This window comes from Maylandia zebra, linkage group LG16 (assembly GCF_041146795.1).
Source record: "Maylandia zebra isolate NMK-2024a linkage group LG16, Mzebra_GT3a, whole genome shotgun sequence".
Lineage (NCBI taxonomy): Eukaryota > Metazoa > Chordata > Actinopteri > Cichliformes > Cichlidae > Maylandia > Maylandia zebra.
In genome coordinates this window covers 10,545,245-10,571,772 of record NC_135182.1, presented here as the reverse complement: position 1 = coordinate 10,571,772, position 26,528 = coordinate 10,545,245, and the positions used below count along the sequence as shown (strand labels likewise).

Sequence of the window (26,528 nt, the reverse complement as noted above, 5' to 3'; positions counted from 1 at the left end):
TACAGCAAACAGACCTGCTAACCTGTTGCTACAGTCATCATCATCTCAAGCTAAGGTTGCTTTGATAGCAAACATCAACTCATCTGTGTTTGTCATCTACCACACACAGGTCGGGTCAGAGCACAACAGTAACATGGTTTGCAAACCATTAAGTAGTAGTTTAGGAACTGTGGGCAGGAGCTAAATTCTGCTGGAAAAAGAAATGGACGTCTCCATGAAGCTTGTCAGTAGATAGCATCATGAAGTTCCCTTCCTGGTAAACAGCAGCACTGACTTTGGACCAAAAGCAGCAACAACAGCTGCTGACCCCCCAAATTAGCATGTGGAAACTTCACACTGGACTTCAAACACTCTCCACTGTTCCTCTTTCCTTCCTGACTCTTGGATGCTGATTTCTAAATGAAATGCAACATTTACTTTCATCTGAAAAGTGGACTAGGACCAGAGTGCAACAGTGTGGTTCTTTTTTTTTTCTTAGCCCAGGAAAGATGCTTATAATGTCTCCAGTTATATTGTGATATTAGGAATGTAACAACCGAAGGTTTTACTCCTGGTCATCCCAGTTGCTTGTGCGCCTTTTACTACCACACTTTTCACTTCCAACGAGGAAAATTGATTAATACAGCTCTCTGCAAACAGGCAACTTTTTTAGCAGTGATGTTCTGCAGCCCTGTTGATGATCATCTGGACAACCACAACTGGTCTTCCCCATGACTGTGGTTGTGTGTACTGACCTACAATAAGAGATGTATTGTAGTCATACTATTTGAACAATAATTTATTCAAACTCTGATATGATTGATATGATTTTATTTGCTTTATTTTCTGTACTGCAGGTCACAATTATCAAAATGAAAATAGAAAATGTCTTTGTAGGCATTGTTGTTTGTATGTGCCTGGATATATTCAAATTTACCCCTTTTAAATTTTCTGTGGCACACCTGTATACTGTTCCAGTGTTGGATGCTCCTGTTAAACGCAACCAACGTTTCAAATAATGAGTGTAGTGTATGTGCAAGTAATCCATTTGAGATAAATGTTCAGGTTTCAGACTGGACTCAAAACTTCAGTCACTTTTTTCTTCTATTGTTGAGAACTTGACTGATTTAAGCTGAATAGTATTATCAGCAGACATGTACCAGTGTATCTGGTGCCATGTACAACAGTCGCAAAATACATTTGAAAAATTAAAAAGTTATGAGTGTTAACAATGCATAGTTTGCCCACCAGAGGGCACTTTGAAACGTTCCCATTGGCAAAACACCTGTTTGGAATGCCACAAAAACAACAAACAAGCTGATCAAAGCAGAGAGAGCATAAAAGAGTAAACAAACCAGCCAGTTTATTTAGGAAATTTGAGTATGTTTTGTTGTTCTTGTCTAAGAAAAATTAATGGCTGATATACATTTTCTGGTCACCACCTTCGTGCCACCCCATTTAAAAAGGGCTGTGTTGCATTAAAGGAGATAGAATGGCACTAACGTGTTCCATTTTCTCGACATATTTTGAAATTATAAGACACAATCCTTTTGTTTAAAGTGTTAATGAAAAAAGAAGAGCCTGTCAGATTGCATATGTATCCGATTTTATTGAAGAAGAGAGATATGAATAGGTAGCCTGTTTCAAGGCACCTTAAAAATGTACAACAAAAGCTGAACCATTTATTTATTCAGAATACAAAAATACACATCTCAGTGACTCCAAATTGTAATAAATAGTTAACCATGCATTCTAACCATAAAAAGGCACAGAAAACAGTCACTTAGTAGTCATAAAAATGATCAACTACTTTACCAAAATCATCCAGATAGTAATACAGGTGACAACTGTAACATTATATTCCAAATGTGAAAACACAATACACATCATATCATTTAACCTTAGGCAATAAATATGCAAATATTGTCTATACCTACATATATCTCCTTAAAAAGTAAAACTGTGCCATTGTAAACATAATGTAAACAAATGAAACTCACTTTTCTCCCAACGCTTCGATAACCACACCAAGTGTTAAATCCATCTTTTAGAGATCCTTGCATGGGTTTCATTGGTTTTTGAAAACCAGGCAGTTTGCAGCATTATTTACAGACCACTGGAAAACACAGCAAGGGAGAAAGGTGGCAACTTCCACTGTATATGGCAAGGTCAAGCTGGAGCCTGGGGCCAAAATGCTTCAGATTAACAGAACCTGGCAGACACCCTGGACATGCAGACGCCATTAATGCAGACAGACACAGCTCATGAACTGCAACAGCATCATTCACAACTTGCGTTTGGTGACTGGCGTGATGAGAGTACATGGATGTGAGGCCAAACTTCAAGAGCGCTGCAGCAAAGAAGCAGCGTAGAGCACCCTAGCACTGTATAAAGCACATACTAACAGAAAGGCTTCTATAACAAAGGGTTCTGGTTTACAAAAGGCTAACTGTCATTAGTCTCATCTATTTAATGGATAAAAGGCATATGAGACTAAAAAGATGGGAAGGTCTGACAAATTTGTAGTTTTATGAACACTGAATGATAAAAACTCAAATTGGACTGTAACTTTATTTATGCCAATGAGCACCTGATTGTCAGCATAAGGAGCTGGAAGATAATGCAGTTTAATGGTGTAATCCAGGCCTGTAGAGGTGTGAGATGTGATAGATTGCCCCCTGGTGGAGGGAACACACAATTCCAAAGTTTCGTTCACATTCTGCTAGGGTGGCATATTAGTCTATGGGTGTGGCAAAATTTTCAATTATACTGTAAAATTAGCTGGCAATGAAAAGTATACAACTGTACAATATGCCACTGTTGTAGTACACACACTTGAATGCACACGTTACAACAGGATACATGAAGTGAACACAACAGTCATGCCTGCCTAATCTCTCCCATTCGCTGGCACAGTCTTACTTTAGTGTATCATCTTGGAAGCACAAAGGAGCAAAACTATAAACTACTGAACCCCTGGAAGAAATCTGGAGTAAAAAGCTGTCTGTCTGTCTCTGGGTCTAACTTTGAAAATCCTCAAACCTCGAGGAAGAGTACAAAAGAACGTTTACAAGGTTTTTCTGTGGTGTTTTTTTTTACCCACCGAGGAACATCATGTTTGGAAAGTTTCAGAGACAGTATCAAAACAAGAGATTAAAATATTGCACCATCATTAGAATACAACAGCATCATCATGTACAAGAGATTAGAACAAAATCAACAACAACTGGTATGGCGTAATGTACACAATCGAATGTGTGGGCTGTCGACAATGCATGCCATGTCTACAAACGCATCAGATTACACTTACAAACATTGTTTGCATACACTGGTTTACTGTATATACAGTGCATAATTATATACAAACTTAGCATCACATATAGAAATATACCCTGTAATGCCACCAGTCTTAAATGAAACTAACAATTAGAAGTAGCATTCTAGCAAAGTCTCACTTGGAATTTGAAGGAGAAAAAAACTGAAAAAGCTGCACTTGAACAATGTTAAGCAGACTGCAGATCAACTGCTCTATTCAAAACTCATATCTAACTCCTCAATAGTGTTAAATACTGTATTAAGTTGCCAAAAGGTAAAAAGTTGAGGTGAACTGTTAACTCTATGCAATGATATGAGGATTTGCACTTGCATGAAGCAAGAAGTAGAAAGTGCCTGTTTAAGAATTCCTTTAAAAAATCTCTACAACCCTATAGTATAGGTGGTTGGCGTCTGACCAACAGTTTTACTCTCTTCCTGACTAATACAGCTTTTTCCCACCTAAAATGAAATTAAGACTTAAAACCTACTGGCTTATTAAATAAAGACAAAACTGTCTGATGATTTCTTCGACATTCACTTTGGTACAGATTTTTCACATCCACAGAGAACGTGTCAACTTATTAATTTCATATAATCATAACTCATCGATAACTTGTTTAAAGATTTCTTACGATGTCTACCATTAAAGCACGTCTTACACGAAATGACTCAAAATATGGCACTTGACAGAAACCTTTTAAACATGTCATTATCATGCAAACAAAATAATTTAAAGCTAGAATAAAAAGTTGGATTTAGACCAAAAATGATGTTTTCAGTAGTAACAAATGGCATTATAATACTTAAGTTATGTAAAACTTGTTCAAGTGTCATTTTGCACACACACACACAGACACACACACCCACACACACACGCATACACACAAAAAAAATCATGCAATTAAACACATCTAAGGTTGAGCAAGCATAGCATGCAACAGTATCCCACTGTTTTCAAACAAAGCTTCCAGACAACCACCTGCATGGTCCAGATTATTCTGTTCTGCATGTGCAGCTCTGTAATGTGAGGCAGAGAGCCAGCAAATACATTTTTTACACAGACTCAACTGAAGCAGAACCCCACACCTATGGAAGTCTTAGTTTTGCTACTAGTTTGTTATCACAACTCAGACAACAAGCTGTCAACAGTAAGGTTAGTTGCATACCTGATTATGTGCTATGAATGGTTATTAAATAAGAAATGGCTTTTTTGTGTGTGTGACTTCCATCAGCGTTCTCGATTGTCATTTTGGCACCAAAGAACAAACAAACACACGCACATGTATCTTGATCACGACATCACACAGACTTTCTCAGCAGAGGGATCAAATATCCATCTCTCCTTCAATACATATCTCTTCCGCCACTGCCTATGGTGCTCCCAAACACTTCCACTAAGTCAGGAGGAATGCACGTTTCCCCTTTCTGGTAGCGTTTGCTCCTGGGTTAGAGGTCAATCATGGAGGCCTTGGCCAGGTCTTTAGTTCCCTGGAGAATTCTCTTCATATGACCCACTTTCGATATCCCCAGATCCTGAGGGCCAACAAAGACAGGAATTAAAAACACGCTGAGAGAGGTCTGTTTCACACCATCATAAATAAATGTCGAGTGGGTGATATAAACAGTCTGGTATGAACAGCACTAGAAATCAAACGTTTAAAGGCTACACACCAGGTTGCTTCATAATCTATAGTGGGAGAAATCAGTATTAATAGTGTCAAAACTATAAAATATTAATAATTAAAACATTTCATAGTGATAGGCAAATCATGTCCACAGAAATATATCTTTAATCAAATTTTCTTTAGAAGCTACTAAAAGCTATAAGGTGGGCTGCCATTCATGTCACATTTGAGATAAATTATGATATAGTTATCATTTGCAGAAAAATGTAAACTGAATATAAATTTCCACTGACATCATGAGCAATGTGTTAATGAATAGATACTAATGTACCAAACTAAGACTGTGAAAATGGTTTGATGGTTAACTTGCCATATTTTTTGCTCTGGTTTTGGTCAGCACCTTCTGTGAAAATGATCTATTGCTTTGGCAGCTAAAAGCCATAGACTGTATAATACAGACTTAAATCCCTCTTGTTGAAGGGAGAGGAAAACTGATTTTAGAAAAGTCTCTGAGAAAATGAGCTCTCAATTGCCAGTATCTATCACTAAGCACAACAGCTTCAATACATCATATGGCATTAATATTGTCTGTAATGATACGATATAGAGTAACCAAATAAAAAAAAAGGTGGATAGCTTTTAATAAAGAAGTTGCCTCCAGTGTCTTCAGATTTTCATAAAGATCCAACCCTCAGATGTTCAGTTCATGTTTGACTGTTCAAATTCCCCGGTAAGTATGTTCATTTAAAGCCTGAAGTCAACTAGTGAAAACCTAAAATCCAAATAAATATCATAATCACATTAGTTTCAGTATGCTCCCAAACCTAGCTTACTAGCACTAGTACTATTGTTAGCTTATTAGCTACAAAATTAGCTACAAATATGTTATGAGTAATTTTAAAAGACCTGGAAAAAAACCCAAGGCTTCAAATTAGTAAACCAAAATGTAACCTTGTCTTTTCTGATCTTATTAGATGCAACTTTGTGCATTGGACACAAGCATCGGCAATTTGTTATGTTTTCTAACCATAACAAACCATAACAACTCCTCCAGCTCAAACGGGAGGCAGAATGGGAGGGGGGACAGCTGTCTAGGGTCTGTCCCTAGGGCCTCTTCCCAGAAAAGCCTTGTCACTACCCAGAGCACATGGCCATAGGGGAAACTGGGGAAGACAATCAACAAGCAAACTGACAGTTTTGCTTATACGCTCAGCTCTCTCTTCACCACAACAAACTGGTACAGCGTTGCATTACTGCAGACGTGGCACCAATACATCTATCAGTCTCCAGCTCCACTCTCCCCTCACTTGTGAACAAGAACCTGAGATGCTTAAACTGTGGGGCGGTGACTCCTCCCTGACCCAGAGTCGGCACTCCATCCTCTTCCATGGCCTCAGACTTGGAGGCTCAAACAACTAGCAAATATGTAATGGTAAATGGTAAATGGCCTGTATTTATATAGCGCTTTACTAGTCCCTAAGGATCCCAAAGCGCTTTACATATCCAGTCATCCACCCATTCACATACACATTCACACACTGGTGATGGCAAGCTACATTGTAGCCACAGCCACCCTGGGGCACACTGACAGAGGCGAGGCTGCCGGACACTGGCGCCACCGGGCCCTCTGACCACCACCAGTAGGCAACGGGTGAAGTGTCTTGCCCAAGGACACAACGACCGAGACTGTCCAAGCCGGGGCTCGAACCGGCAACCTTCCGATTACAAGGCGAACTCCCAACTCTTGAGCCACGATGTATTTAAGACAAAGGAATCAGAGTCGGTTGGCCTTTAAATGACTCAAAACAATCAATGTATATCAATAAACAATATATATCAGTCACTGAATCTGTACTTTTATCCATTCAAATATAAACTACCAAGCAACATAGACAGCTAGCCACAGTATGACTGAGTGATAAATTGTAAGACAATGAAATGAGGGGCACAGATATAGAACGAACACAAGTATATTGCCATACAAATGTGAACCTGGATATCTTGTGTGTGTTTGCATAAACAATGGTATTCAATTTTCTTGTACTGATATTTTTAACAAATCAAACAGGTAGATTGATTTTACTTGGCAATACCAGCTTATGACAGATATATTATCAATGCAAATATCAGCCAATTATTATAGGATATCTAAAGATACATAGTTGTTGCTTACCAGTGTTTCAGCTTAACATGTGTAAAGAGATGGTCGAGAAATCAAAGGAAAATAACCTTAAACCTTGACCTGATATGGTGTGGGGGGTATTTTGATGCTATTGGTTTATGTCCACCTCTCTGTGTAGAGAAAAGAGTCACTGAAAGGTCAAATCAAAGTTATTCTGAGTGATAACGTTTACCCTATGATGAAACATTTGTATTTTTATGGGAGTGGTCTCTAGGATAAAAACACCCTCATCATCAGTTTTCATCTGAGCACAAAAAAACCCACGAAGCATTAACTGTGCAACTGAGAAGATTGAGGGAAAAAAAGTCCATACTTGATTTAAATGTGGTTCATAATAACTTCAAGTTTGTCTTCTTGTGCACCTGTGCTTGGCTTCCAGTGTCCTTCTATTTTAAGATCGTTACCTGGAGGTTCAGTGGATATTACACAACCCAGATCAACATTATTATTATTATTATTACGAGTTGCCTTATACACTTCACTACAGTGTATTATGAAAATAGCATCAAAAACCACAGTCATGTTCTAACTTACGTTACACAGTAAAGAATGTGCTTTTGACTTTTTTTGACAGATTGTTTTAAAGTAGAATGCTCTAGTCCTCATGTTCTGATATACACGTTGACAGTATAATCTGAAACTGCAAGCTGTTTTGTTTAACAAGTGTTTATATGCATACGACTGAAGACAGTAGAGACTGCACAAGCTTTCGAACAGTTCCTAGAAAGGCTATGTTTCTGCTCCCTTTGTTCGCTCCACGTTCATGTTGCAACACAGTTTTTTCAAGACTGCCACTATATGCATTCGTTTTTTTCTCACTTTTGCCCTAAGCCTAACTCAGTTTGGTCTATCCACACCGAGCCCCTCCTTGACCTGAAGGCTTCCCCCCCTTTTCAGCAGGTATACAGTGTTAGTGGGTTACAGCAAGTCTTTTTCAACAAGCCACGATCAGACGGTAAAAGCCAAGCAGAGCGATGCAGCGCAGCACGAGAGGTGGCAAAAACAGGGAGACATCTAACAGAGCGAAAGAAACGCAGCACACCAAGAGGGTACAGAGAGAAAGAGTTGATTTTGGATTGGAGGAGGGGGTTCACACAGATTCACTGAGATGTGACAACAAGTGGGTACCAGTGTGTGTGTGTGTGTGTGTGCGTGTGTATATGTGTGTGTGAGTGAGAGAGTACCTTCAGGTCCCTCCTCTCCAGGTGCAGCAGCTCTGAGCCTCGGATGTCGTGTCGGATGAAGGTGTCTCTGTACTCCCCCAGACTCAGCTGTTCCAGCCAGATGCCCACCTCCTCTGTGCCCCATCTTTCCACTGTACACGCACACACACATGTGTGCACACGCACACACACGCACAAAAATGCACACACAGAGCAGAGCAGAGAGAGGCTCAGAGTGCCTCACAGGTATGCAAACGCACTGCCACATTCCACAAACTGTCACACTCTCACTTCTTTTAACCACATATACTCTGTGAATGTGTCTTCAAACACACACACACACAACCTCACCAATGGACACAGATTGTGGTAAATCATTGAAGAGAGAGATGGAGGGGAGGAAGGGAAGAGAGAGAAGAAGGGAGGAGAAAGAACAATGACGGCAGCTGGTAGATGAGGAAGGAGTGGGACAGAGGCCAAAGGTTGGTCAGAACAAGGCAGTGACCAATGGCGTTCACGGCAGGCTGGGAGCATGCACATCATTGACCAATATCAGCGCACACAGAGAAAAGTAGGAGGTAAAGGGAGGCGGAAGCCTGTGCAATCTGCAGGAAATACAGCTCAACTACCCAGGAAAATGCCCCAGATAGAAGGAAGGGCTTCTCAGTATACTTATTTGTACACAGCAACATTGTAATCTCACTGTCTCCTCATCTACAAATCCTATATTGCCTTTTCTACTCAGTTTTTCTTTTTTGTGTTCATATGAACTCTTCCATCTCTGCACATGTGTCCTTGGTGCACAGACTTGTTCTTCTCCCGACTTTGTACCTTCTGAAAACATACTGACAGCTGGATAAGAGCATGAAAAGAGGGGAGTATGCAAGTTGATGGTCAGGGTGTGGGATGTTAACACCTCAAACACATTCAAACACATTCTTTGTGTTTCTACTAGGGGACGACAATGGAGTACAACATTTATGCATGGGCTTCAAAAACAACAGGAGTGAGGGGCAAGATAACCATCATGAAAGGTAACCGTGATGACTCTGGGCAGAAACAAGCTGTTCTTGTGTGTGTGATGGAGCAGTGGTCAGCTTTACATTACTGAAGAATAAAGTATGGTACCACTTCCCGCTAAACATCTTGCTTGCCATTAGCAAGTGAAATAACATCTGTACCCTTTCAATTCAACTAACTTCAAGTTATGATTAACAAGTCAAAAATTACTATGATTTTATTGTTATCATCCTTTTTAATAAGAGGTGGAAACAATTATACAGTGTAAATACAAATAAGGCAGCTGGTAAGTAAGTCCCTCCCAAGGCAGATGGGAGGGACTTACTGATTCCTTATCCTGAGTTTTTCCAGTTTGCTCAGTACTGAGGAAAAGTGGACACAGCCCTACCTGATTGAGGGCTTGTCTTCTTGGTGGCCTTCTCCTTCTTGAACTTGGGCACTATGCGAAACATGCTGCTGCGACTGTTCCTCTTGCCGTAACCCAGAGAGTGATCCTGGTACATAAGCACAGTCAACCTATAGCCTTTTATTTAGCTACTCGACTCTCCTGTTACCTGAAGCCATGCTACACTGAAGACATACAGGACAGCTGCAAGACAGCTGTGTGAACACTTTGGATTTAGCTGGTCAGTAACTGATCAGTCAGTCATCTAAGCCACAAGTATTAATATGTATGCACACTATGCTTAAACCGATAACAAACTATTATTATCTTTCAGTCCTGGTGGGAAAGTTACTTAGTGACAGCCTCCAATTAGCTTTTGTTGTTCTGAGTTTTTGTTTTCCAAATATTTTTCCCTGTCAGAATACTAGGGATGGACAAGAACAGCACAATGATTTGTGTGTTAAATTTGAAGCTCATATTTGTACTTTCAGTGACAATGTAACCATATTTGAAGGCACTGTTATTGCAGATAACTCCATAGTGTTCACTTTTAGCTTTGAGTTGCAGGAGTACACAATGTACCTAATGTCTTCTATTTTACAAAGATACCACACACAATGGAGCATGTGCATGCAAACGCATATTTACTGAGGCTGCTTACCTCCTCATCATTGGGCTGCAGGATGTGGTAAAGCCAGGGGATTTCTCCCAGTTTCCCAAGTTCCAGCTCCACGCTCTGCAGAGCGCTGGACAGCTGCTCCTCCTCTGGTGGGTCCAGTTGCTGTAAGGATGACAGAGAACAAGGTGAATTTAACACACCATAATGCAACCTTAACATCAGGACCCCAAGTTATAATAAAACCACAGACTGTAAATACAAGATGGATGTAGCAGCAAATGGCAAAATCCTGTTATGAAGTCTCAGAGTAAGCATTCTTGCATTCCCCCTATGCCAGATGAGCGAGAGATGGATCTAGGTATATATTTTACACAGCACCCTAAGAGGACCAGTGACTAATTCATCACAAAACAGGTCTGCCTTAAAGCATAGCCCACTTGACTTTCTTGGCTGCAGTGGACACCACGACTTACAAAAACAACATCATGTTGTATTCAGCAAGACCAGAAACTGGTGACTTAAACTATAAACTGATCAGGAAAGTATTTACGAAGGGCACAGAGCAAGTGAGCCAGGGGCTGTTTTCCATAACAAGACTTCTGTCTGTGATCCCCTCCACCAAGATTCTTTCACCATTAGAAATAATCTAGTTTTAAAGTACACTGCCTTCAAGTCTTTGTTTCATAAACATATAAAAAGAAAGTAGGATTGAAACAATCTATTTCAGCCATGATAACTCACCAGAGAGACTCGGCCCAACAGAAGAGACTCGGTCTCATTGTGGAGTGCCTTCATAGTGCTGGCCACCTCAATGGCTGTGTTCCGAGTAAGGCTCTGTAAAAAGAATTCAATGTTACACACCATGAAAAACAGAAGCAGAGTGCACATATTTCACACAGTTCTAGATGCTATTTTAGTAGCTTAGCCTCTCTTCAGGGGTTTAATATAATATAAAGTAAGTGCTTATAATCAGAATCAGAACAAGTTAAACAACCCTTAAAACATCAATTAACAATGGAGGAAATTCACACATTGCCACATATAGTAATTACTTAAAGGGCACTTTTATTATTATATTAATGGCCAATGAAGAAATAAACTTAGCTTAACTTTTAGCAGCAGTTCAACTAAAACTGTGGATGCTGTAAACTGGACTCAAGTACTCAAGTACTTGACTTTGTCATTTTGAAATATGGCAGAAAATACCACATTTTAAAAGATTTGTCTGAAACACAGTGCCTAGCTTTTAAAGATTCAAATATCTCAAGAGCAAGAAATTGCACCTGGAACAGTGCTCATTAGTCTCCTTAAAACAATAAGTGGTACATCTTAAATGTAAGCTTTGACTTCAGTGACCTCTAATGGCAAGAAAAAGTCATTTTTATTTTACAAGAATTAATTATTTTAAACGGCAGTTTTAAGGATGGAACAGTGAGTTGTAAAAGACTTTCTCAAGACAAAGTCAATGTCTCAAAAATCAGGCTAAACCCAGCTCACCTCGGGGAACTTCGGGTGTGTTTTGTTGATGGCGTGTGATGCAGCATTAACAGCGTGAGCCAGTTCCTGCTCTAAGAGCCCGTTCGTCTTTGCAGCCTCACATATCCTGTGATTAGACAGAGCGCAGTCAGTGAGCTTAGCTCAAGGTAACAAAGTCTGGGAAGCCTGTCCACACGGCGACTGATACCTGATATTCACATCAATTCAAGTTTACCTTGTAATGAGCTCTTCTGCAGCCCGGGCACACATCTGCACCAGGCCTGCCTCCTCCTCTGTGGCTAGATCCACAGACTGCTGAGGGTAGAGGTGAGGTCGCAAAGGAGGCTTATCATACTTGAGCTTGTCCTCCCATGACTTCAGTGTGTTCTCAAAAGCCTGCGGGGTAATTTTGAAGAAAACACAGATAAGTATATACATATATATATATATCAGGGGTAGGCAACCTTTCTGATGGCGAGTGCCATTTAAAATTTCCTCAGAAGTCAGTGTGTCATATGATTGCATTAGCAATAAATTTAATAACGCTCTATATGAACAGTTACACAATATATAGAACCACTTTATAGAATCATATTTGTTTGCAGATGTTGGCAGCTATCAGCGAATAGTTATCAGCTATTTTGAAACAAAAAAAGACACTTTTTATCCATAACAGCAGATGGACTGTACAACAGAAAATACAAATGCTATTTATGGTCTCCTCACAACAATGATAAGGAAAAATAAACTAAGCCAATATGGCATGTCTGTTAATACAGAGACACACATGTTAATGTGATCTCTGGTCTCCCACTCAGAGACACAGGTCTCCGAGTGTCCAGCATTCAGACGGCTACCTGAGGACACTCATGTGAGAGAAAATCTGCTCACACAGATATGTAGAGCCAAATACTGTCAATAAGGCCTCTGCAATGTTCTGAAGACAGTTAAACTTGTCAGGTAGTGATGTCCAGCAGGTGAAAATGCACAGCTGTGGATTCCAGCTGCTTCGATGTTGCATTAACTGGCATTAACTCAGCCAGTTAATGCGAGACAAATCTAGCTGCTCATTAAAGCTTTCTGGTTTGATCAGAAAATAAAACATTGGTCCATACACCTGAAAGGCCCAAAAGTGCATTGTGTATCCATGTATCTCCGTGGTGCTGATGCTGTGCTGAGCGGACAGTTCCTGAAGCTTTTGAAGTGTCGGAATGTGGAAAGCTAACAACGTCCCTCTCACCAGTAGGCTAAGTTATTTTTAGCCAATTAATTCAATTCAATTCAATTTTATTTATATAGCGCCAAATCACAACAAAAGTCGCCTCAAGGCGCTTCATAGATACAGAGAAAACCCCCCGATGAGCAGCACTTTGGTGACAGTGGGAAGGAAAAACCCTCTTCTAACAGGAAGAATCCTCCGGCAGAACCAGGCTGCGAGCTGATTTACGATGTGCACCGCTGCTGCGGCCATTTATTTTTTGATCCACCTTCTCAGATTAATTCACTGCGTGTCGTGCCCAGGGCTGGACTGGGACAAAAAAACAGCCCGGGCATTTTGACTAGAGACCGGCCCACCAGGTATTAAAGCCATAAAGCCTTTGAATGAAAACAAACACTGTTGTGACAGTGATGTACACTGTCTTGTTGGTATATGTATGATTTCTATACATTTTATGTCAGATAAAAACTTTGGTTGTAAGCTTCAGATAATTATTTAATAACAGCCAGACATTTTAAATGAGAATAAGAAAGTGTTTCTTATGGTTTCTCTTTCTGGTGTTATTTGTCTCTCAGAAACAGTTCATAACGTCCCTTCAACTCATTCATGTCACCTAAAAGGTAAACCTGTTTCTCCATCACCTGTTCAGCTCTGATGATTCAGTAAGGACATCTCCTGGTTTCATCTTCATGTTTCCCTCTCACCACATATCTAAACAGACATCATGACCAGCAGCTTTACAGCTGTGGCTCCAGCAAACCTCAGCTGATACTAGAAATAAATATTAAATAAATTCTAACAACAGCTGATCAAGCTTAAACGTGCTGCTATTTAGCGCAACCTCGGCTGGTTTCCTCTTTCTGGCGCAAAGTGGGCGATAAACAAACTCGAGAGAAAAGCCGATCAGCTGATCATTGATCAGTTTCATGATTAAAGTAGCAACAGGAGAGGGAGGATGAGAGAAGAAGAGGCAGCTGTGCAGCGTAACGACAGAATAAATCCACCTTTGTGTCTTTTTCCATCCTAGACAAACTGCGTCCCTTCTCAGCTCAACACGAAACGGGTAATAATTTCTCTGAATGCGGGACGATTCCGTTTGTACGGGATGGTTGGCAACTCTACTAACTAACCTTATGAATAAAATAAAGTTCACTATCAGTAACATCATAGCACCCACCCAGCTGTATAGAAACTCCGTCATGCATAGTTATTGTAACTGATGGTAAAAAGTCACCACAACGAAAATAAACTCCACCTAAACTTGGTTTATATCTGACCCAGATAGACTGCAGGTCATAACTTCTTACCTGAAGTTCAGTTCACCTGACACTTGAACCGGCGGCCGCCTCGGGTCTCTCCTCCTCCTGCCTCCCCTCTCCCTCATCCACCTGCTGGCCTCCACCACTTGTTAATTTTACTGAATCTGTGGAAGCTCCACTATAGCCACCACCAAACAACTGAGTTATTTTTACACACCGACCAGCATCTGGCCAATCCAACACCTTTCATTGTTTATACCGTTACAAAAAAAAAAACATCGGCCCACCGAGCAAATGCCTGGTATGCCCGATGGCCAGTCCAGCTATGGTCGTGCCATCAGTTAACCCTTCGCGTGCCAACTGTGGCTTGCCGACCCCTGATATATATATATCTACACAAATTGCTTTTCACTCAGCAACAGCAGCACCCTTCCTCACCCGGTCTCTGGTGAGCATCTGTGCTCTGTTCTTGTGCTGGATCTTGATGACTCCAGGCGGTTGGATCCAGGCCTCACCATCTACCTGAATGGGAACCCCCTCATCACCCAGGATTGTAATCTTCACAGTTCGACACTGATTGAGGAAGACGCTTGGATTAGAATCACACAGTGTACAGACACAGAGACACAATTTGCACTTCATACGGTTTTAACGCATCTGCTCACCTGTGCTATGCGGTGGTGTTGCAATTTGATGACTCTGGACACAGCCATTTGCATGCTCCCAAAAACAGCAACCACTTCCAGGATCTTGTCATCGAAAGATGGAGCACAGAATATCTGCATAAAAACATTTTGGCAATAATGAAATCTATGTCAATGTAATGTAGCTGGAAGGATCCTAAAAGGATACAGTTGCCGCTATTTCAAATTTATGTAAATATTCCACATAAACATAAATAAAAGAAAAGCTAACATATTCAAAAATTTGTTTTCAGCAGCCCTTTAAAACAAACTACAGACTCAGCCAACCTGAGGAGGTTTATGAGCTACATCGAGGATGTGGTTTTAAAATAAGGGACAGTTAAAGACCCAGTATCAGGGGCCTGGTCAGTTTGTCTGTGACCCAGCATCTCGAGTTTATTTAGTACTGTTGATTTCCTATGTTAGATTTGTGCGTTTTTCTTAGTTTAGGGTGTAGTTGAGTTATTTTGTATTTTTGATTAGTGATTAATGAGATAATGTTCAGGTCTGGTATTATTATTAGTTAGGGTTTAGTTAACATTCCATGTCCCAATTGCCAGTCTTGGTAGCCGGGGATCAATCCACCAGGACCTCCGCCCGGCTCACATTGCACCCGACCCCTACGGTGCCACCTGCGGGTGGTGGGCCTGCAGGAAGATGGGCCCATGTCCCTTTTTCGGGCTGTGCCTGGCCGGGCCCCATGGACTAAGACCCGGCCGCCAGACGCTCGCACTTGGGCACCCTCGCTGGGCCTGGCTCCAGGGCGGGGCCCCGGTAACCCTATCCCAGGCAGGGTAAACTGTTCCCTAGATGGTCTTTTCATAGGGGTTTTCTGAATCGCTCTTTGTCTGGTCCCTCACCCAGGACCAATTTGCCATGGGAGACCCGACCAGGGGGCAAAAGCCCCCAGACAACATTCGGGAGCGGCTCAGAGTAGAGCCGCTGCTCCTCCACATCGAAAGGAGCCAGTTGAGGTGGTTCGTGCATCCGACAAGGATGCCTCCTGGGCAAGGTTTTCCGGGCATGTCCCACTGGGAGGATGCCCCGGGGCAGACCCAGGACACGCTGGAGAGTTTATATCTCTTGGCTGGCCTGGGAACGCCTTGGTGTTCCCCTGGATAAGCTGGAGGAGGTGGCTGGGGAGAGGGAGGTCTGGGCTTCTCTGCTTGGGCTGCTGACCCCGCGACCTGGCCCCGGATAAGCGGAAGAAAATGGATGGATGGATGGTTTAGTTGAGTTCCAGTCTAGTTTATGGTTCTTCTATGTCTCCTGATTTATGAGTCTTTTCCTGTCCTCTGTCATGTGTAAATGTCTGTGTGCTTACGTTGTCAAGCTTGTGTTGTCTTGTGTCTGTGAAGGTTCTCAGTCATCCAGGTCATCGTAGTCAAAGGAGCTTGCAAAGAAAAGCGTCTGGACTTCTTTAAGTTGCTTGAAGACGTTTCACCTCTCATCCGAGAAGCTTCTTCAGTTCTAAGGTCAAATGGTGGAGAGTCCCAGATATAAACCTAGTGGGAGTTTCCCCCCACAGAGGGACAAAAGGACCCCCTGATGATCCTCTAATCGCCTGAGCCAAGGTGTGAAACTGGGTGTGGGTCCCAATCAGCCAGGGTTTCGGGTGTGTTCATTGTGAAACTTGGCCCCACCTTATCATGCGAATTCCTGAGGTCAGATGGCCCAGGATGTGAGTGGGCGTTAAGGCGTCTGGGAAGGGATCTCAAAACTGGATTATAGATGGCAGAGAGTTGGTGTCGTAAACCCCCGCCTCTGTTCAAAGATGGTCGCTCACAGTGGACATAGATGGCTTCTTTCACTCCTCTTTCAAACCATCTGTCCTCTCTGTCCAAAATGTGAACATTGGCATCCTCGAAAGAGTGTCCTTTATCCTTAAGATGCAGATGGACTGCTGAGTCTTGTTCTGTGGAGGTGGCTCTTCTGTGTTGTGCCATGCGCTTGTGAAGTGGCTGTTTGGTCTCTCCAATGTAGAGGTCTGAGCATTCCTCACTGCACTGTACAGCATACACCACATTGTTAAGTCTGTGTTTTGGCGTTTTGTCTTTCGGGTGAACCAGTTTCTGTCTGAGCGTGTTGCTGGGTCTGAAATACATTGACATCCCGGTGTATTTCAGACCCAGCAACACGCTTTGACTGTGTTGTCTTGTCTACATTCTATTATGTGTCTTGTGTTCCCTGTGGCGTCAGGTTCATTTGTGTCAGCTGTGTTTTCCCAGGTGTTTCCACTTCTCTCATCACCCTTCTGTGTATTTAAGTCCTCTGACTTCTTCTGTTCTTTGTTGGGTTGTCTGTTGTTTCCATGTCAGGTAATACCAGGTCAGCGTTTTCTTTCGATTGCTCAGGTTTTTTTCATGTTCATCTTCATGTTTTGCATGTACGTGTTCAGTTTCTTGTTTTAGTTATCGTAGTAATTTAGTTGCTCCAAGTTGACGCTCCACAAACACACCAGCCATCCCAACATTGAGCTGGATTGTTGAAATATAGATTTAGTTGTATTTTACCGTTTCCTTAAAATGAGAAAATGAAGTAGATTTCCAAAATTGCCCTATGAAACCTCTAAATCTATTCACAGTGTTTACAAAATGAAGCAACCCAACCTGTAAAGGAGGTCCACAGAGCCATGTGCAAAAGGCAGCATACTGCCATAGGGGCCCATTTTCAGACACTATCACACCCATGCTCCTGTGGAACACCGTGTTAGCTGCACATTCAATTTATAGGCTGAAAGATTATTAGAAAAGTATTTTCAATCATGTTAGCACTGCTGACAACTGTTATGCTGATGAAAGAAGTAATTCATTTAGTCGGTTAAGCGTCTGTGTAGGTTTGAAAAGGGCCAAAGAAAGAGGCTTCTTTTCTGAAACTCACTGACAATGAATTCATGTTCTAGCTTGCAGACTTGAACATGAATTCAGCGTCAGACTTTTTTTTTATTACAGTGAGAGATTGTGCGGACTTGTGAAGAGAATAATACACGCACAACTTCTTAAAATAACTTTATTCCTTAAAATAGAAACCTCTGACGAGTTTCAGAAACTCAACTAGACAGACTGATTAAGTGAACATGACTGCTGTCAGCAGTGCTAACATAACTAGACAAAGAGATCCCAAGCCTAATGATCATTAGTAGGATATAAGGTAACATAATGCGACACAGCAGTGAGGGGTGCTGAAACAGGCCTCTGTAGATCTAACGTAGAAATCTAATTGTTTTGACAACATTTTTGATCCATCACTTATATATAACATAAAATAATAGACTTAATTTCCAAGGGACCCCAAGATTTTGAGGAGTAGATCATATGTGTATGTTGTAAAAATAAATAAATTAAAAAAAATGAAAAATTGTCAAATTTATTCCTGAATTTTCTTTTACACATATTTGTACTTCTAAAACAAACAAACAAACAAACAAACAAAAAAAACTTAGAAACTGCTGAAAAGCGATCAGGTGACCCTCTCAGTTGTCTTGTGGGGCACCAGCCACTAGATGGACACAGCCAGTGGGAGGGCACTGATCTGTGTGTTAGCAGGGTCATTTTATCATTAGCTTTTACAATTACTAAGATGTATATTATCTTCTCTCTCTCTCTCTCCATATATATGTATATGTATAAAAAACTATATTTACTCCCACGTGTCAAAATGAATGATTTATTCCAAACAAAGGCAAAACTCTGATGATAATCTGTGCCTGTGTTTGTGCAGTCGTGTATATACTGTCTCTGTTTCTGCTTCCTCCTCTCCAGCAAAAACAGTTACACAACACCCCATGCACATTGCTGTATATGTGTGTGTGTGTGTGTGTGTGTGTGCCCCCCCACACACACCCCTGAGTGAGCCCTCTGCAGTGTGTGCAAACTGACACTCTAATCCCTCAGCCAGTGTGCTCTGAGCCTTAAACATACAAGCAGAGACGTCTCTCTAGCCATCCTTCCCCCTGCACATCCAGGCTATTGGGGTCATGTCAAACAGGCGTCCACACTGTCATTCTTTAGGTAATATCAGAGAAGACAAAAAGAAGACAAAAAGAAAAAGAAGACAAAAAGAAAAAAGCTCCAAGCAGAGCGGAAAACACACCTGTTTTCATCCCTCAAAGATGATCTGAGTTTCCTACCAGGGCCATGCCAAGTAGGATGGAACATCACACAGAGAGCAGTTTTATTACAGTGAACAGCTTGAGAACAGTAAATGTACTTACATCATCCTCCTTGGTGCCGCCCCAGAAGTTGGTTCCGCCTGCGTAGCTAGGAATGTTCAACACTGCTATGCCTTGAAGGCTGGGCAGTGGGATGTACTGTCCATCACACTGGGAAAGACCCAAATAACAAAGTTAAGTTGGACCAGTAAAGCAAAAGAAAAGAGAACATGGTGAAAAAAAAAAAAAAAAGGACTGGTTCTTATATAGCGCTTTTCTACTCTTTCTGAGCACTCAAAGCGCTGTACACAACTTGTACATTCACCCAAGCACATTTTTCTAAGTGCTTACTAAGTAACATTCACACTCCAATGGATGCATCGGAGAGCAATTTGGGGTTAGTATCTTGCCCAAGGATGTTTGGCATGCAGACTGGGGAAGCCAGGGATCGAACCACGAACCTTCCAATCAATAGATGACCCGCTCTACCACCTGAGCTACAGCCACATATACTCTGTGTGTCTAAATTAAGGCTGTTTGCTGGTTCTATAAACATTTAACCACATTTTTGCTTCTGCCTTTACTGAGCTTTCAGAACTATTTCATTGAAAAACTGACACAAAAAAAACTGGTGTTTTTTTTATTACACGTTATCAGTTTTCTGGCTGTGTAAATAAGCAATCTCACAGAACAGGGTGGTTTTTACTCTTACCAGACCAACATCGTCACTGCCTAAGAAACCTGGAGTTCGTTCAAATATACACATAATCATGGAATTTTTTTAAGGGCATATTATTAAGGACAGTTATTCTCTAAATGTTTTTACATAATAACAAACAATAGAATTTTTTTTAATATTAAAACTTTTTTTATTAACTTTAAAAAAAATAAAAATCTTTGTGAGTAAAAGGAGAGGTGAACTCTAATTTTTGTCACGTGTTCCTTATTCTGTCATGCGTAATTTAAGTGATTATAAAGATTTAAGCGCTGGTGAAATGCGAGTGTGTAACATGCAGTGTTTTCAATTAAAAATTTTCTCGTTTCTTTTTTAATCCAAAGCCTTAAATGCCTGATTTTCTCCATGTCTCACCTCCAGCTGGACCTTCTGCTCCAGGTTCTTGTAGGTTCTTTGCAGCAGCTCCTTAGTGCCCAGAACACCGTACCACATCATATTCTTGGTACGACTCCTGTGTGGGGAAGGTGCAGAGGCGGTGTGCAGGAAAAAGACTGTTGTGTCACTTCAACTTTAAAACACACAAATACGTGGACAACACATCACCTGCAACACAATCACTGAAATGGAGGGAATGTGCCTGGAAAAGTCAGACTCTGTATTTTGTAATGCCCCAAATTACAAGCAAACAAATAAATGTACAACAGCCTTGCAGAAGATTAAGTGATCACATTTTCACAATTTTTTTTTTAGACACGTGGGAAAATAAAACCTTCTGGGATGGCATCTTGGCAGCTCTTGGTGACATATTTACTTGTCTTTATTCAAGGACCAACACCTGTTTAAGGTTATCCTGTTAGCAGCACACAAAAAAAAAGATAACTTAAAACTGGCTAAGGACTGCAACACTCAGTTCTAGACAGTTGGTGATTGTGTTTGACGAGGTCCTGAAAATAGAAAAACTCACATACAGACTGAAAAAATGAGAATACTTGACTGGTAAGTAACTTCAGTTATCAAAAGAGGCAGATTTGCTCCAACGCTGCCAGCTTAGGACTGTTCAAAAGTTCATGTGCTTGTTTATGTATAAACAAAGCAAATAAAATGAAATTATAAAAAAACCCACACAAATATGCTGTGTTCATTGGAAATGAGACTCACCTGCATTTCTCTGGATGCTCCTCTCGCTTGTTGTTAAACTCCAGCGAGATCTTTGCATCCAAGCCAATGCCAAAGTAGTTGTTCATAACACACTTCTCCATATAGCCCTCTCTGGATGAACAAGCAGTCAACACAAACGCACACACAAAAAAGGTAGTTAGATTGCACACAAATACATGAAGTGAGAGAAAGACAAAGCAACAGTGTAGAATGTGAACAACAAACAACATCACAGTGACAAAGATGGAAGAAGGCATTAGAAAAAGACATGGCTCTTACAGAGAGTCCAGGTCAGGGTCGATGAATGATGTGGCCCCGAAAGGGTCGATGTTAGCCAGCAGCATCTTGCTAATGATAGAGCTGCCAGCAATAGAGGCAGCCAGACCTGCTCGCAAACCTGCACATACACACAAACACACATCGTCTGTGTCACACAATACTGAACTGCAATGCCTGACTGATTGTGCCCTTGTTGATCCAATGTGATGAGTTTGGTGCCTGTTTATGTGTGTTTACCTGGGCAGATGATGCGTGTGTTGAGTACAGGGAGATTCTCCTTGCTGGTGGTGAAGGGTGTGATGGTGAAGGAGCTATAGGACTGGGTGCTACGGCTCACTCTCCTCTCCGTTGGAGAACAGGGACTCTTAGCAGCTGGGCCAAGGAGAGAAAAACTTACTTTGAATTTAGGGACAGATATGATGGAAAGTATAAAGCAAAACAAAATGCGCTTCAGCTGTGTCAGAGGGTACTTATTAACACAGAGATGCACATCCATAGACATGCATCATGCATCCACATATGAACAAAAATATGAACATATTAATGCAATTTTAGGAATATAATATTTATACAGTAAGGCTGGGTGCAGGTACAAATAATAACATTTGGGGTCTATGTGTCCAATAGACAGTACTCACAAGGGCCTCATTCACCAAGATGTGGCTAACAATGTTATTACCTTCCTCATACCTTGCTCATAAATTAAGAACATACACAAAATCAACATCAATTCATCAAAGGTATGCAATGGTCATCTTTTTCCTACCTTGCACACGCTACCTGTGATCTGTACAAGGACTGTCTGAACAAGTTGAGGCTTTGGCCAACAAATTTCCAGTTAATATTTTTTCTTCTCTACATCGAATTTAATTTCAGGTAAGAATATACTGATGAATCAAAATGCATTGCTTGTGAGTGAGTCCCACTGTCTAACAACATGATTACTTTTGCATACAGTAAAATTACACACGTTTACTTTGAAAGACTGGTTGCTCGGGGTTTATTCTGGTGTTGCATCCTGGATTTGACATTATTTTTGCTTTCATTGTATGACTTCAAGAGCAATTGGTTAGAAGGCTGACAATTACTGATAGCTATATTTGAACCAGACCATGGGCAGCAATCTCTTCTGCTCTACTTCCTCGGAGTGCTTCCTGGTCAGGAAGGAGAAACAGGACGAAAGACGGAAACAAGGAGAGGACACAAAGCAGAGGGTTTGACTGATTCCTCCTAGTCTTCTAATACTTGGAAAATGTGTGGAAGGAAGGAAGCAGCCCAATGATAAACAGGAAGAACTTCTGCCCCTAAGACAATAACATATCCTGTGGCCCATCCACACACACACACAAAGAAGCGCAGTGGACATTTCACAGTAACCTGCATGTTGAAACAGCTGGCCTGCCTGTGTACTTTCAACAGGTACACTGATTTATTATTAAAGAAGTTGCCACAGTCTGAAGATTAGAACCTAAGCAGCTCAGCCTGGTGTAAGAGGTGGAATATCACAGGAGGAAAAGTTGCTCCAAGCACTTTTAGCACTAATCCCGGAGTTTATTTATGACAGGAAACTTGATTTGCGTCAGCAGGCTTTTTTTTCCCATTAGCTATGTCTCTGGTCCACTGTGGTGCAATGACTGCAATACCCACCAGGTGGCAACATTAAAATCATGTGTACAAAAATCTATGCCTTTAAGGCATCTTTGTTGTTCTTAAACTTGCCTAAATTATAGAGATAGCTGTGTTTCCTTCTCTCAGTAGAGAAAAGAGTGAGGAAACATGTTTTTACACCGACCACTGCTGACTTATTTTCTTAATTCAGCCCAAAAACAATATGTGTCAGCTACAAGAACAATGCAAGCTGGAAGACTTGCACAGTGGACATGCAAAGCTGGGCAGGTTAAGTTCTCTGGAACTAGCCTTTTATGAAATGTAGCGGGCCAAGTAAGTGAATGTTTGGAAGTACCTCGCAAATGTAGAAGGGGAACAGGCCAAAAAGCAGCAGAAACACTTACATGACACTGCTTCCAGTTCCTTAGTGTCCTCATCTTTCTCACTGTCTCTGTTCTCATCCTCGCTGTCCTTCTCCAGAGGGGATGGAAGCTCTGTGTCCTCCGTATGGGCATTCTGCTCATCAACCACTAAACAGGGCATAAATGGGTTGGCCATAACACAATAAGTTGCATTTAATAACCGCATGTTTTTGTTTCAAAAACATTTTGATAATTCCATTCATCATCACGAGGCAGAATCCTTATCCTGTAGCTCACTACACGTACCTCTCTCTGCCTGTTCTATGACCTGTCGAACCGCTTTCTTCAGACTGTCGGCCCTGAGCATCAACTGCTCCCTGCTTTTGAACAGCTGGTGCGGCGAACCTCCTGCCACTCCTTTCTCCGTCTCCTCCTCCTCCAATTTCTCCTTCAGCTCTGTCAGGCTTTCTTCACTGGCCTCCTCCTCCTCCTCTTCCTCCTCCTCCTGTTCCTCCTCTACAATAGGTGGAGTGGAGAGGGGGAGCGGAGGTAGAGCTTGGCACTCTGTGTTGAGGGTCTGGAGGAGGGAGTCCAGTTTCTCATTGAGGATGGCACACTGGAGGGCACAGAGGAAGAGACACTTAAGGACCAGATGGAGTGCTGCAGCAGCATTCACAGGACAGTGAATTAGCAGAAATTTAATATATATGGAGTTGGCTTTCAGCACAAGCAGATAATGGATGTTTACTGCATTGTTTTTGAGGCTTACTTTGAGAGACATAGAGTCGCACTCCTCAGCATTCTCAGTGCTTTTCTCATACGCCTTCCCCACTTTGGCAACAAAATCCTTCACTGTCTCACACAGAATTCTAAGAAACGGGGAGAAAACACAAGTTCTTCCTGACATAACGTAATCTGAGAAAAGCTAATTATTTACCTCCTTTTGTATCTTTTTACATACTTCATTTACTATTTTCACTATATGGAAATAATTTATTTTTCACAAAAGTAAATTTTTGTTCTCCTCTTTGTTCTTTATTCTAGAATGTGGCACATGGCTGCCCCTCCCTGAGCCTGTTAAAAGGATGTTCTTGCTTCCCACTGTTGCCAACTGCTGCTCATAGCGGTTCTTTCTTACTATAAAAAAAACACCTTGAGAAAACTATTGTTGTAGAGTTGTGCTTTATAAATACATTTTTATTCCAGCCAAAAACAAAAGATTCATTACTTATGTGAAGGGAGGGGTACATTGGTTATTTGTGACTAGGACAAAATCAATACAAGAACAGTTGCTTAAATGTACTTTTGTCAAATGTGTCCCCAAGTGGACTGCTCACATATTTAAAAATGTCAGAATTATTAGTGTGATTGCTGGAGCAGCTGCAATAATGCTGCAGCAATTACAATGCAATATCACCACGACTTGCACATCATGGTTTTTAGCCTGTAGTTGATTACATTGCTGTTTGGGTTGATTTTAGACTTCTTATTCTGGGTAACGGCGGTGTTATAAACACTTACTTGGCAGAGGAGATGACCACAGAGTGCTGCTCAGAGTTGAGGATCTTTGTGAGGTGAGTAGCTACTGAGTCTTCATAGGTTGAAATGTGAAACTGTTGAGAAAACAATGAAACTGTTTATTTCTATTCAGAAAACAACTGTTAAACGCAATCTTATAGGCACTACAGTTAATAAGGTATAAGTGCTAAAATGCTTATTTGCCCATGTTTAAACTGGAGGTAAGGTGAACATGAATTCAAAATGTCAGGTGCTATTCCCTGCAACTACCTCCTCCCCATGTCTGTCTGTCTGGAATCCCCTGCTGGCTTTTATTGGGTCTACTGATGCATGTGAATATCTGTCAACTCCTGTGAGTACCTGGCAGTCGTCAGCTCCCTCAGGCGTGGTAGGGCAGCTGTGTTTGGGTGGGATCTTAATCTCGTAGGTCATGATGCTCCAGCGGTCCAACATCTTGGTGCTGGCCCTCTCTAGCTTCTCCAGAATCTGAGGCAGCTGGGTGTCATCGTCACATGACGGGCCCCAGCCAAGCACTCGCGCCAGATCATTGCCGGTGCCCAAGGGCAACACCCCCAGCTGGCACTGAAAGGCAGGCACAGGGTTTATTTGGCATCAGTGTCTGCTATACTCAAAATGAGCTGTTTGTCTGTACATTCCTGCCTGTGAGTGTGGAATGACTTTGTATCTTTATGTGAGCTTGCTCAGAGCAAAGGCAAAAAGCGCAATTGGAACACTGGCCAAAGACAAATTATCGTCTGTGTACTTGTTCTGGAAAGCTGTGCAAAACCTGTTTAAAAAGACTTTCTATCCAATATGTTTATGATAGTTTGTGATTATCATTCATTTTCAGTAGAAGAGAAACAAATCCTAATAGTGTTTTCATTGTCATTGTTAAAATAACGCTTATGTTACTGTGCACTACTTGTTTGTGTAGATTGAGTTTGTCGATCTCTGAGAGGACCCATCCCACGCTGCCATCACCTCCGCACACCAAGATTCGGAAGTTGTCAAACTTCTGAAACAGGCGCAAACTGGAAAAAACACAACAAAGCCACTCATGTACTTATTCTGCAGGATCAGCTTTCAACTAAAGCCTAATAACAAAACTGGTGCACTTTGATATTTATGGATATTTACAGCAGATTTGTTTGCAAGTGTTTTCCTCACCCAAGGTGTGGCCCACCGTTGACCAGGTCAAAGACTTGAGCTGGGTTCAGAAGCTGCTTGAAGCGCCGTAGGAACTTCACTCCCTGGTTGTCGCCACTTTTGGAGTTGACAAAGACCAGGAGGGGACTGGCACATGACGGGGGACAGGTGGCCTTCCAGAAGCCTGAGGAGTCATGGCAGCAGTAAGAACAACAAAAGTCAACATGGCTCTGTTTCATCAGACTGAAATTTACATGGAAAAAGAACATAAATGACTGTTTTATTGCTGTTTGAATTGAAATTTTTTTGTGTATAGAGTGTCCAAAGTGGAGAAGGAGTCACATAGCAGATCTGCCTAATCAATCTTTTTTGCTCAGTTCTATGCCAGGTCTATAAACGGGATTTCCTCTAATGGCCACTTGAGTTTATTGCCCACTTTTAAATGCACAACTTTCCAGCACTAAAAAAACACATCTTCACAACCTGGTAAGAAAAACATTTTTGGTGTCTATGGTTAGCTTCAACCTCGATATCAACTCTATACTGAATTTCCCGGAGGAACCCACCTGAGGGATTAATAAAGTTTTATCTAATCTAATCTAATATTATTATAAAAGTAATATATCACCTGTTCGATTTTTGTAAGCACTTTAAGATTAGGGGTGTTGCTGTGTGTCAACACAAGCTGACTGGTGTCTGTTCCACT

The 26,528-nt window shown here is 41.4% G+C and overlaps 1 protein-coding gene across 6 annotated transcripts in view; it reads right to left on the bottom strand.

Moving 5' to 3' along the window:
- Positions 1-1,568: 1,568 nt before the first annotated feature.
- The window catches only part of dgkh (diacylglycerol kinase, eta), an 80,283-nt gene continuing 55,323 nt past the window's right edge, over positions 1,569-26,528 (bottom strand). For 5 of the 6 annotated variants that reach the window (XM_004572980.4, XM_076874595.1, XM_076874597.1 and 2 more), the window contains 21 exons: positions 25,844-26,006; positions 25,599-25,707; positions 25,037-25,258; positions 24,680-24,771; positions 23,928-24,027; positions 23,465-23,774; positions 23,201-23,326; positions 21,426-21,560; positions 21,189-21,306; positions 20,910-21,020; positions 20,166-20,262; positions 19,139-19,246; positions 14,908-15,021; positions 14,681-14,815; positions 12,000-12,160; positions 11,786-11,891; positions 11,030-11,122; positions 10,331-10,450; positions 9,673-9,778; positions 8,286-8,416; positions 1,569-4,827 (listed from right to left, as the gene is read on the bottom strand). In XM_004572980.4, the coding sequence (XP_004573037.1) occupies positions 4,741-4,827; positions 8,286-8,416; positions 9,673-9,778; positions 10,331-10,450; positions 11,030-11,122; positions 11,786-11,891; positions 12,000-12,160; positions 14,681-14,815; positions 14,908-15,021; positions 19,139-19,246; positions 20,166-20,262; positions 20,910-21,020; positions 21,189-21,306; positions 21,426-21,560; positions 23,201-23,326; positions 23,465-23,774; positions 23,928-24,027; positions 24,680-24,771; positions 25,037-25,258; positions 25,599-25,707; positions 25,844-26,006 (2,744 nt within the window). In that variant the 3' untranslated portion in view covers positions 1,569-4,740. The remainder of the gene's footprint in view (positions 4,828-8,285; positions 8,417-9,672; positions 9,779-10,330; positions 10,451-11,029; positions 11,123-11,785; positions 11,892-11,999; positions 12,161-14,680; positions 14,816-14,907; positions 15,022-19,138; positions 19,247-20,165; positions 20,263-20,909; positions 21,021-21,188; positions 21,307-21,425; positions 21,561-23,200; positions 23,327-23,464; positions 23,775-23,927; positions 24,028-24,679; positions 24,772-25,036; positions 25,259-25,598; positions 25,708-25,843; positions 26,007-26,528) is intronic. The other variant, XM_004572983.4, reaches the window with a different exon arrangement.